This window comes from Entelurus aequoreus, linkage group LG20, assembly GCF_033978785.1.
Source record: "Entelurus aequoreus isolate RoL-2023_Sb linkage group LG20, RoL_Eaeq_v1.1, whole genome shotgun sequence".
Lineage (NCBI taxonomy): Eukaryota > Metazoa > Chordata > Actinopteri > Syngnathiformes > Syngnathidae > Entelurus > Entelurus aequoreus.
This window is the reverse complement of record NC_084750.1, coordinates 27,599,976-27,612,475: the sequence shown is the minus strand read 5'-3', so window position 1 is coordinate 27,612,475 and position 12,500 is coordinate 27,599,976. Positions and strand designations below refer to the sequence as shown.

General features: G+C 32.1%; 2 protein-coding genes across 3 annotated transcripts in view; one reads left to right on the top strand and one right to left on the bottom strand.

Annotated features, from left to right (window-relative positions):
* Window positions 1-4,134, top strand: part of LOC133636152 (alpha-1-antitrypsin homolog) — an 11,913-nt gene extending 7,779 nt beyond the window's left edge. The window contains exons 4-5 of the mRNA XM_062029874.1: window positions 60-207; window positions 3,873-4,134. Of these exons, the coding sequence (XP_061885858.1) occupies window positions 60-207; window positions 3,873-4,064 (340 nt within the window). The 3' untranslated portion in view covers window positions 4,065-4,134. The remainder of the gene's footprint in view (window positions 1-59; window positions 208-3,872) is intronic.
* Window positions 1-12,500, bottom strand: part of LOC133636153 (tubulin epsilon and delta complex protein 1-like) — a 118,259-nt gene that overhangs the window by 59,699 nt on the left and 46,060 nt on the right. The gene's annotated exons all lie outside the window — the stretch shown is intronic.

Genomic DNA, 12,500 nt, shown 5'->3' with positions numbered 1-12,500 from the left:
TTCCCTCCTGTGTCAAGTCCAATCTCAGCTCGCGATGACTCCCCCTTTGTGTGTTTCAGATCGGTGGACGTGTTCTTGCCCAAATTCTCCATTTCTACCAGCGCCGCTCTGGACGCCTCGTTGAAAGAATTGGGAATAACTGCCGCATTCGGAGACGGCGCCGATTTCTCCGGCATATCCAGCGACATGAAGCTCAAATTATCCAAGGTGTGACTCGCGGGTGTCATCGCAGCGACTCAATTGGGCAAAGTGTCGTCATCTTTAAAAGTTTTTAAAAAAATTTAAAATGTCTAAAATATTTAAAAACTCCTAAAATGTTTTAAAATGCTTAAAATGTAACGTGTACACAATGTTTTTTTTTTAATGTTTTAAAATGCTTTAAATGTAATACATTGTTTAAAACCGTTTTAAAACATTTGAAAAACATTTTAAAACATTTTGAAAATATTTTAAATGTTTAAACATCTTTATCGTGTTCGAAATATTTAAATGTGTGCGAATGTTTAAAATGATTTAAAATATTTTAGAATGTTTAAAAAGTGTCTGCCGTTTAAAATCGTTTAACAATTTGAAAATGTTTAAAATGTTTTCAAACATTTAAAACGTTTTTGAAATCACAATTTGAAAAAAAACAACATTTCGAATGTTTAAAATGTTTTAATTCATACACATATTTATAGTGTTGGAAATCTTTATATTTTTAAACATGTTTGAAGAATTTTAAAATATCTAAGATGTTTAAAATGTAAATTTTTTAAAAAGGTTTTAAAATGTTTATTTTTTTGTTAAATGTTTAAATATGTTTATAATATTTAAATATTATAAATGTGTGCAAATGTTCAAAATGTTCTAAAAAATGTTTACATTAAAAAAAGGTTTTTACTGTTTAATATCTTTAAACTGTTTGAAAATGCTTCAAATGTTTAATATGTAATATGTTATTTAAACTGTTTTTAAATTCACTTTAAAACATTTTTAAACATTTTGAATGTTTAAAATGTTTTAGTTCATAAAAATGTTTTGTGTTTGAAATCTTTAAATGTTTTTAAGATGAAGCTCAAAGTATCTAAGGTGTGACTCGCGGGTGTCATCGCACCGACTCAATTGTGCAAAGTGTCGTCAGAACACTCAATAAATTTGAGAAACAGCTGGAGGGCCTTTCTGCTCTCCATGGTACAATCTGATCTTATGTTGATATCAGATACTTGTCCGATATCAGCAAAAGAAGCCCCCCAAAAAACAAGTATCGGATGATATCGGGTATCTAAATGTGTAACAAACCACTAGGGGTGCACAGTTGAAATTGATTCACATTCTTATTCCTCCCGATTTAAATCCATTAATAAGTTTCACAAATCAATTTAAACATTTTAAAAACATTTTTTTAATGCTTAAAATGTTTTAAAGCGTTTTAAAATTATTTCAAATGATTTAAACGTTTAAAGCATTTGAAAAGGTTTCAAGTGTTTTGAAAATGTTTAAAATGTTATAAATTCTTTAAAATGTTTTAAAACGTTTGAAATGCTTAAAGTGTTGTAACTTGTATAAAATGTTTTTGAATGTTTAAAAAGACTTTAAATGTGATACATTGTTTAAAATATTTTTCAAAAACATTTTTAAAACATTTTCAATGTTTTAAAAGTCTAAAATCTTTAAATGTGTGCAAATGTTTAAAATGAGCCAAAATATTTTAGAATGTTTAAAATGTTTACATGTTTTTAAATGCTTCTACAGTTTAAAATCGTTAAACTGTTTGAAAATGTTTAAAATGTATAAAATTGCGTAAAATGTTTTTGAAATCACTAACATTTTTTTTAAAACATTTCGAATGTTTAAAATGTTTTATTCATTTATAGTGTTGGAAATCTTTATAGGTTTAAACATGTTTGAAGAGTTTTAAATGTTTAAAATGCTTAAAATGCTTAAAATGTTTACATGTTTTTAAATGTTTCTACCGTTTAAAATCGTTAACTGTTTGAAAATGTTTAAAATTTAAAAAAATGCGTAAAATGTTTTTGAAATCACAAAACATTTTTTTTAAACATTTTGAATGTTTAAAATGTTTTATTCATTTATAGTGTTGGAAATCTTTATAGGTTTAAACATGTTTGAAGAGTTGTAAATGTCTAAAATGTTTAAAATGTAACTAATTTAAAATGTTAATTTTAAAAAAAATTTTGGTTAAATGTTTAAAAAATGTATAGTTTGAAATCTTTATATGTGTGCACATGTTCAAAATGTTCTAAAATATTGTAGAATGTTTAGATTTTAGAACATGTTTTACTGTTTAAAATCTTTAAACTGTTTGAAAATGTTTCAAATGTTTTCAAATGTTTAATATGTAATAAATTATTTAAACTTTTAAAATTCACTTTAAAACATTTTTAAACATTTTGAATGTTTAAAATGTTTTAGTTCATAAAAATGTTTTGTGTTTGAAATCTTTAAAAGTTTTTAAGATGTTTTAAAATGTCTAAAATATTTTAAAAACTCCTAAAATGTTTTAAAATGCTTAAAATGTTGAAACGTGTGTACAATGTTTTTTAAATGTTTTAAAATGCTTTAAATGTTTTTCAAATGTTTGAAAAACATTTTAAAACATTTTGAAAACATTTTAAATGTTTGAAAATGTTTATCGTGTTTGAAATCTTTAAATGTGTGCAAATGTTTGAAATGATTTAAAATATTTTAGAATGTTTAAAAAGTGTCTACCGTTTAAAATGTTTTCAAATGCTTAAAATGTTTAAACCTTTTGTAAAATGTTTTTGAAATAACACTTTTTTTTTAAACATTTTGAATGTTTAAAATGTTTTAATTCATACACATATTTATAGTGTTGGAAATCTTTACATGTTTAAACATATTTGAAGAGTTTTAAAATATCTAAGATGTTTAAAATGTTATTTAAAAAAAAAACCTTTTAAAACGTTCACTTTTTGTTAAATGTCTAAAGATGTTTATAAAATATGTTTTAAAATATTGTAAAATGTTTACATTAAAAAAAGGTTTTGAATGTTTAAAATCGTTAAACTGTTTGAAAATGTTTAACATTTTTTCAAATGTTTAAACTTTTATACATTTTTAAAAATGTTTTTAAAATAACTTTAAAACATTTTTAAACATTTCAAATGTTTAAAATATTTTAATTCATAAAAATGTTTAATGTTTGAAATCTCTAAATGTTTTTAAAATGTTTAAAGAGTTTTAAAACACCTCAAATGTTTAAATTTTTTTAAAAATATACATTGTTTAAAATATTTTTAAAACGTTTTGAAAACATTTTTCATGTTTGAAATCTTTAAATGTGTGCACATTTTTAAAATGATCTAAAACATTTAATGTTTAAAATTAATACATTTAAAAAAAATGTTTTTACCGTTTAAAATCGTTCAACTGTTTGAAAATGTTCAACATGTTTTGAAATATTTAAAATGTAAACAATTGTTTAAAATGTTTTGGAAATCACTTACATTTTTTTTAAACATTTAAAATGTTTAAATAGTTTTAATTCATAAAAATATTTATAGTGTTGGAAATCTTTATATGTTTAAACATGTTTGAAGTGTTTTAAAAATGTCTAAAACGTTGAGTTTTTTTAAATTTTTTTAGCTTTTTTATAATGTTTAAAAAATGTTTATAGTGTTTCAAATCTTTAAATGTTTTTAAAAGGTTTAAAATGTTTTATAATCTCTTAAATGTTTTAAAATCTCTTAAATATTTCCAAACTCCTAAAATGTTTTTAAATGATTACATTTTTTTTAAATGATTAAAAGGTTTTAAAATGATTAAAATGTTTTAAAACTTCAAAAATGTTTTATTATGTTTAAAACGTTTTTAAATTATTTTTTTTTAACCCATTGCTGCCTCCACAGGCGTCCCATCAGGCGGTTTTGAGCGTGGATGAAATGGGCACAGAGGCTGCGGCCGTCACCACCCTGGAGGTGATGCCCATGAGTATGCCCGCCAGAATGGTAATGGACAGACCTTTCTTGGTTTTCATCCTGGAGGATTCCACCCAAAGCATCCTCTTCATGGGCAAGATCAATAACCCCGCCAGCCAATAAGTGATGTTTTACATTTTGATTTTTTTTGTGTTTGTATTTTAATTCAATAAAAAGCATGTTGAGTGGTCAATGAAGTCTTGGTTACATGACTAATAACATTAACAATAGCAAACTACGGTTATTGTTCCATTCGATCAAACAAAGACTCTTTACCCCAAAAATGCATATTGCAAGAATTTTTTTCATATGCTTGAAAAAACAATTGCGATTCAATGAAAACGCTTTCAGACACCAAAACGCATCAATTGGATTTGTTTTAATCAGCCCCTTAATTCATCCAACAGCTACCGTAAATTCCGGATTATGAGCCGCTTTTTTTCTTGTACACTTTGAACCCTGCAGTTTACAAGACCATGCGGCTAATCTATGGATTTTTTTCCGCTAAAGGGCATAACGTAAAAAAAAATTATGAAAACTGACAAGCAAATGCATTGAAAATCTGTTTTATTTGTGCTATGGCGCCATTCTGTGGACGCGTTTGCTCACTGCAGGTGCTGCCTTGTCCTTTCATATACCGGCAGTAGCTTTCAACGGGAAGTTAAATTGTAATTCATGCAGTCTTCTGGCCGTCCATAGTGTTTTTACTCTTATAGATTCTTCTTTCATCACTCCGGGCAACATTTGTAAGTTTTACAATATAACTAAAACAATTCTTGCTTACTAAACCGTCGCACGTGTGATGTCTGTAGGAGTGTTTACATGCATATTCGTGTGACTATCGTAATGTAATGAAGCTAGCGTCGTTAGCATTTGCTAACATGCGAAACAGTTTTCAAAAATTCCTCAGTAAATTCACCGAAACGCCACCGTGGAGTTATTGAGTCGGTTTAGCTCAGGGGTGTCCATAGTGCGGCCCGGGGGCCATTTGCGGCCCGCAGCTAATTGTTTACCGGCCCGCCACACATTCTAGAAATACTATTGTAAAAATAAAAAAAGAACATTCATAAAAGTGGAATGAGGTGAAATTTAACGAGAAAAAGTTGCAATGTTGACACAAAAGCTGCCATGCAGGCTGGTTTTTTTTCTTTTGTCTTTCTTTATTTTTCTTTTTTTTGCCATTGCTCAAAAAAATAATAATAATGACAAAAAATCCATGTTATAATGAATTCTTTTTAGGGCTCCAATTACTTCAAATATTTCACTTTAAAATGTTTTATGTGGTAAATATTGCATATATTGTGTAGTAGCCATGTACAAACATCAAAGTTTTCTTTGACAAAAGCGCATAAAACAAACAAAATTATTGTTCCAGCATAAAATCGACAGAAATATCTGAAGTTGATCTCGTAACTTAAGTGTTGAAAGTAAAAGAAAAACCTAATACAAATTTATCACTTTATGACTGGGGCACCTTTTGGATCCCAAATATATTTAGTGATTTTTTATTTATCTTTTCACTGTGATTACTCAAAAATATGAAAGAATTAAAATCATTGGTGTCCTGCATTATTGATATTTTAGGGCTCTAATTACTATAAATTTACTATAAAAAAACTAAGTTGTTTTTAACAGAAAAGCCATAAAACATTTTTTTTAAATTTGTATTACTTTATATCAACTTGAAGTTGATATAGAAATATACTGTAAGCGTTAAATAATTTAAAAAAAATAATAACCTGACTTATTTTTAACATTTTAATGACCGAAACCCTTTATGGACCCCTAAAGGTAAAATAAATAAAAAAATCCACATATTTTGTTATGGTTTGAAAATGAAAAATATCAAAATCGCTCCCACATGCTTTAATTTTTCCGTGTGCGGCCCTCAGTGGAAAAAGTTTGGACACCTTTGGTTTAGCTGATTGGAGAGCTTGACGATGGCTTCTGTTTTGTTTGATCATCCGTTTTACTGCTGTGTTACAATTAAGATATGTCAATAAACATTTACAAAATATGTCTGTGAGTAATATTAAAGAGCAAACATGTTGTTAAGGGCCACACAAAGCGTCCAAGAGATGGCACGTTGATATTTAGCCAGTCGGGGGAAATGATGAATGGATGACAGTGTGATGGCTAACAAAGCTGATCCATCACAAATAATACAAATGTCAGACTGCAAATGAGTTCATCAGTCTTTCAGCACGACACATTTATTACCATCAGTCAACTCAAGCTGTCCACGTCTCCAAAAGGTCCATTGTTTCTCCACCGCATCCTGTTCGCTCTCATTAGAATGTTGATGCACACTTTGCACTTCTGATATCAGCAGAAAATTGGAGCCGGTATCAGCCCAGCACCTTCCTGTGTACAATTACCGCATTGTTGTTTTTTCCACTATCACACGTTAATTGCTGCAAGCTTGCCATGTACGCAATCTTCTCATCGATCACGTTCCGAGTCGGAGATCTTCCCGGAGGAAATTACATTTGTAATTGAAATGAGAACGACGAGATCTCGCTATTGTCCGGCTGGCTGTTCCTCGACATGAGCAACATCACTTAGAGATGGGATTTATGGCTCTTTGAAGGGGGTCGGATTTTGAGCAGCCGTTCCTTTCAAAAAGACGTTCAAAAGACTGGCTTGGTTTTTTTTTTTAAAACTGTTTTTCAATATATATTTTTTTAATCAGGAAACAACCAGTAGCAGTTTGTTACAAACACGCTTTCATATACATATACATATACATATATACACACACTTATACATAATTATAGACATACGTGTATAAACATACATACTTATGTATATAGACAGATACACACATACAGACATATAACATTTATACACATAAACACACATGTATATATACACGCACACTATATATATATACACTACCGTTCAAAAGTTTGGGGTCACCCAAACAATTTTGTGGAATAGCCTTCATTTCTAAGAACAAGAATAGACTGTCGAGTTTCAGATGAAAGTTCTCTTTTTCTGGCCATTTTGAGTGTTTAATTGACCCCACAAATGCGATGCTCCAGAAACTCAATCTGCTCAAAGGAAGGTCAGTTTTGTAGCTTCTGTAACAAGCTAAACTGTTTTCAGATGTGTGAACATGATTGCACAAGGGTTTTCTAATCATCAATTAGCCTCCTGAGCCAATGAGCAAACACATTGTACCATTAGAACACTGGAGTGATAGTTGCTGGAAATGGGCCTCTATACACCTATGAAGATATTGCACCAAAAACCAGGCATTTGCAGCTAGAATAGTCATTTACCACATTAGCAATGTATAGAGTGTATTTCTTTAAAGTTAAGACTATTTTAAGTTATCTTCATTAAAAAGTACAGCGCTTTATTTATATATTATATATATATATTATTTATTTATTTATTCATAATTAATATTGTCTATTGTGAGCGAACTGTGGTGCTGAATTTCCCCCAGGGAACAATAAAGTACTTTCTATTCTTAATATATATATATATATATATATATATATATATATATATATATATATATATATATATATATATATATATATATATATATATATATATATATATATATATATATATATATACAACCTTTCCAAACAGCTCAAATTGTGTTTTATCAGACATCACATGGACCTTCTGGAGGAAAGATCTCTGGTCAGATGAAACAAAAATGGAGCTGTTTGGCCACAATACCCAGCAATATGTTTGGAGGAGAAAAGGTGAGGCCTTTAATCCCAGTAACACCATCCCTACCGTCAAGCATGGTGGTGGTAGTATTATGCTCTGGGCCTGTTTTGCTGCCAATGGAACTGGTGCTTTACAGAGAGTAAATGGGACAATGAAAAAGGAAGATTACCTCCAAATTCTTCAGGACAAGCTAAAATCATCAGCCCGGAGGTTGGGTCTTGGGCGCAGTTGGGTGTTCCAACAGGACAATGACCCCAAACACATGTCAAAAGTGGTAAAGGAATGGCTAAATCAGGCTAGAATTAAGGTTTGAGAATGACCTTCCCAAAGTCCTGACTTAAATGTGTGGACAATGCTGAAGAAACAAGTCCATGTCAAAAAAAACCAACACATTTAGCTGAACTGCACCAATTTTGTCAAGAGGAGTGGTCAAAAATTCAAGCAGAAGCTTGTGGATGGCTACCAAAAGTGCCTTATTGCAGGTAAACTTGCCAAGGGACATGTAAGCAAATATTAACATTGCTGTATGTATACTTTTGACCCAGCACATTTGCTCATATTTTCAGTAGACTCATAATAAATTCATAAAAGAAGCAAACTTCATGAATGTTTTTTTGCGACCAACAAGTATGTGCTCCAATCACTACATCACAAAAAAATAAGAGTTGTAGAAAGTATTGGAAACTCAAGACAGCCATGACATTATGTTCGCTACAAGTGTATGTAAAGTTATATATATATATTGCATATACAAATAAATATATATATATATATATATTTATTAGAGCTGCGAATCTTTGGGTGTCCCACGATTTGATTCAATACCGATTCTTGGGGTCACGATTCGATTCAAAATCGATTTTTTTCGATTCAACACGATTCTCGATTCAAAAACGATATTTTCCCGATTCAAAAGGATTCTCTATTCATTCAATACATAGATTTCAGCAGGCTCTACCCCAGTCTGCTGACATGCAAGCAGAGTAGTAGATTTTTGTAAAGGACAATGTTTTATCAACTGATTGCAATAATGTAAATTTGTTTTAACTATTAAATGAACCAAAAATATGACTTATTTTATCTTTGTGAAAATATTGGACACATAGTGTGTTGTCAAGCTTATGAGATGCAATGCAAGTGTAAGCCACTGTGACACTATTGTTCTTTTTTTAAATTTTTTTTTATAAATGTCTAATGATGTCAATGAGGGATTTTTAATCACTGCTATGTTGAAATTGTAACTAATATTGATACTGTTGTTGATAATATTCATTTTTGTTTCACTACTTTTGGTTTGTTCTGTGTCGTGTTTGTGTCTCCTCTCAACTGCTCTGTTTATTGCAGTTCTGAGTGTTGCTGGGTCGGGTTTGGTTTTGGAATTGGATTGCTGTGTATTGTTTTGTTGGATTGATTAATTAAAAAAAAAAAAAGAAAAAAAAGAAAAAAAGAAATACATTTAAAAAAAATCAGTTTTTAAAAAATGAGAATCAATTCTGACTCGCACAACGTGATAATCGCGATTCAAATTCCAATCGATTTTTTCCCACACCCCTAATATATATATATATATATAACTATTATTAATATATTAATTAATATATATATATATATATATATATATATATATATATATATATATATATATATATATATATATATATATATATATATATATATATATATATATATATATATATATATTAATGACATCTTTCAAGCATTTGATTATCATCTTTAAAATCCATAAAAAAAACAAAAAGTGTGTTCTTAAGTCACATAATGATTGTGAACGATAGACAAAATTCCACCCAAAAAAGTGCAGTTCCCCTTCAATCATATTTCATCCAACCATTTAAATGTTGAACATGTGTTTTTAATTTTACTTACAAATATGTCAATCTGGTCTTGTATGTTTATTAATGCTTTCCGATAGTTACAGTTTGATTACGTTTTTTGTGTTTCGGTGTACTGTCCCCCCCCCCACCCCACCTGTGGTTGTTGTGAAAGGGCTTTTCAATACACTTGGTTTGACATCTAGTAACGAGTCTTTTACAGTTTTTAATATTGTTTCGCACTTCCGATGGCCGCCGTAGAAAAGCGACGCCACTTCACAAACGGCAGTAAGATGAAAATGAAGTCATTTTTTAACAACGCCAGTGACCTGAGGGTCGTCCCTGTCCTTTCACCTTGTCAACAGAGGAGCTTTTGCACAATCAGCACATTTTCTCCCCCCCCCCGCCTCCAAACACCCACACAGTGAACATCCACCAAAGGACACGAGGGAGAACTGTTTAAAAAGAGAAACCTGCGTGGGCAGCACTTTGGAAGAGTTGAAACACTTCCAATCTGTCCAGTTAGCCAGCAAATAAAGTTACTTTTGATTCTATTAGGAGTTCTCCTGACTGTGTAGCTTTTGGCCCCACTTGGTAACTTCAACCTACACACCGCAAACACCCCGGGGTGGTTTTTCTCCGTCAGAGCAAGGACCTAGCTCCTACTCAATGACACAAGATGCTAATTCAAAAGGTCAAATCTGATTTTTTTTTCCTTTTTAGCAATATATACCTAGCAGATGGAGATAGGGAGGGAAAAAAATGGACTAATCGGGGGGTCGGCAACCTTTAACGATCACAAACGCACACACTCAGAGACCAAAAAACATGGGTTGTGGGTCAAACCTACAACTTCAGAAAACTTGAGAAAAAAAATGTTTTAATCATTTTCAGGCATGAAAAAAAGAGGAAAACTGGCAAAGAAGAGATGACCACTTCAATCATCACGAAATAACATTTTAAGTTAAAGTTAAAGGCCTACTGAAAGCCACTACTACCGACCACACAGTCTGATAGTTTATACATCAATGATGAAATCTTAACATTGCAACACATGCCAATACGGCCGGGTTAACTTATAAAGTGCAATTGTAAATTTCCCGGGAAACTTCCGGTTGAAAACGTCTCGGTACGATGACGTTTGCGCGTGACGTCAATGGTTGAAGCGGAAGTATTGGGACACATTGTATCCCAATACAAACAGCTCTGTTTTCATCACAAAATGCCGCAGTATTCTGGACATCTGTGTTGGTGAATCTTTTGCAATTTGTTCAATTAACAATGGAGACTGCAAAGAAGAAAGCTGTAGGTGGGATCGGTGTATTAGCGGCCGGCTGCAGCAACACAACCGGGAGGACTTTGACTCGGATAGCAGACGCGCTATCCGACGCTAGCCGCTGACCGCATCGATGATCGGGTGAAGTCCGTCGCGCCGTCGATTGCTGGAACGCAGGTGAGCACGGGTGTTGATGAGCAGATGAGGGCTGGCGTAGGTGGAGCGCTAATGTTTTTAGCATAGCTCTGTCGAGGTCCGGTAGCTAAGTTAGCTTCAATGGCGTCATTAGCAACAGCATTGCTAGGCTTCGCCAGGCGGTACAGCATTAACCGTGTGGTTAAAGGTCCAGCGTTTGGTAGTATTGTTAATCTTCTGTCTATCCTTCCAGTCAGGGGCTTATTTATTTTGTTTCTATCTGCATTTAAGCAGCACAATGCTATCACGTTAGCTCCGTAGCTAAAGTGCTTCGCCGATGTATTGTCGTGGAGATAAAAGTCACTGTGAATATATATATATATATATATATATATATATATATATATATATATATATATATATATATATATATATATACACACACACACATACACACTATTTACATAAATACATTATATATATTCACATATTTATATGGACACACAAATACACATTATATACATATATACACAATATGCACAGGTACTGTATGTGCAACCCAAATAACCTGACAATAAGCTCTGAGTATGTGCTTTTACTGCCGCCTGGTGTCCACTATTAAGTATGTGTGCAATAAAATGAGTGAACAAATCGATATAGTATTTAGGCCACTACAATCACACACAAATAAAGCCTTTGAAATCCTTGATGGACTAAATAATGTACCAAATTGTAAATGACTTGTTACTACCGATGTGAATCTTTGGGTAATTAAAAATTTGATCCGATTCCTGGTGATAGGATTCGATTCAGAGTCGATTCTAGATTCAAACCGATTCTCGCAATATACTATTTGGCATTATAATTCTTATGAAACTTTTACAAAACAGGTTACAGGGTAGAAAAGTGTCATCTGGTTGCATTCACTTTTATAAATAAAAAGAATAAAAAATTACGATAAAGTCCGGACTATAAACCACTACTTTTTCCATGTGCTTTGAACCCTGCAGCTTATAAAATGGTGCTGCAAATTTATGGATTTTTCTTCGTTGACGGCCATAGGGTTTTGTGTTCAATAGTTTTCATTGAACCCTGCAAAGACACTCAAATGGTTTGTTTTGGTTTGCGCTACGGCGCCATCTTTTGGACGAGTTTGCTCACTGCAGGCGCTGCTGGGTGAATGCGAGTTCCTGCTGTTTACGTCACGACGGGGTTTTCGCAGCTTACTGCGGGGTTCGTTCTCCCGAAATGCAGACTGACGTGCAGGTAGGAACATGATTTAATTATCAAAACCCAAAGGAGGTACAAAAAACAGAAAACGAGCCGACAGAACAACGTGCCTGATCGCACTCGTAGCTAAAGCTACACTTAGCATGGACTACGGACAAGAAATAAACACGTAACTTTGGCATGAAACAAACAACTTACGTAGCAGGTTGCATGAAGCAAACGATGACGCCAGGCCGACTGACCGGCAAAGGCAGGCTTAAATAATGCCTCTGATTAGTGCTCGGGAACCAGGTGACACTAATCAGAGGCAGGTGGAAATAATAAGTAACCATGGTAACTAAAACAAACAAGGGTGCACAAAAACAGGAACTATGGAGTCCAAAACTAACAGAA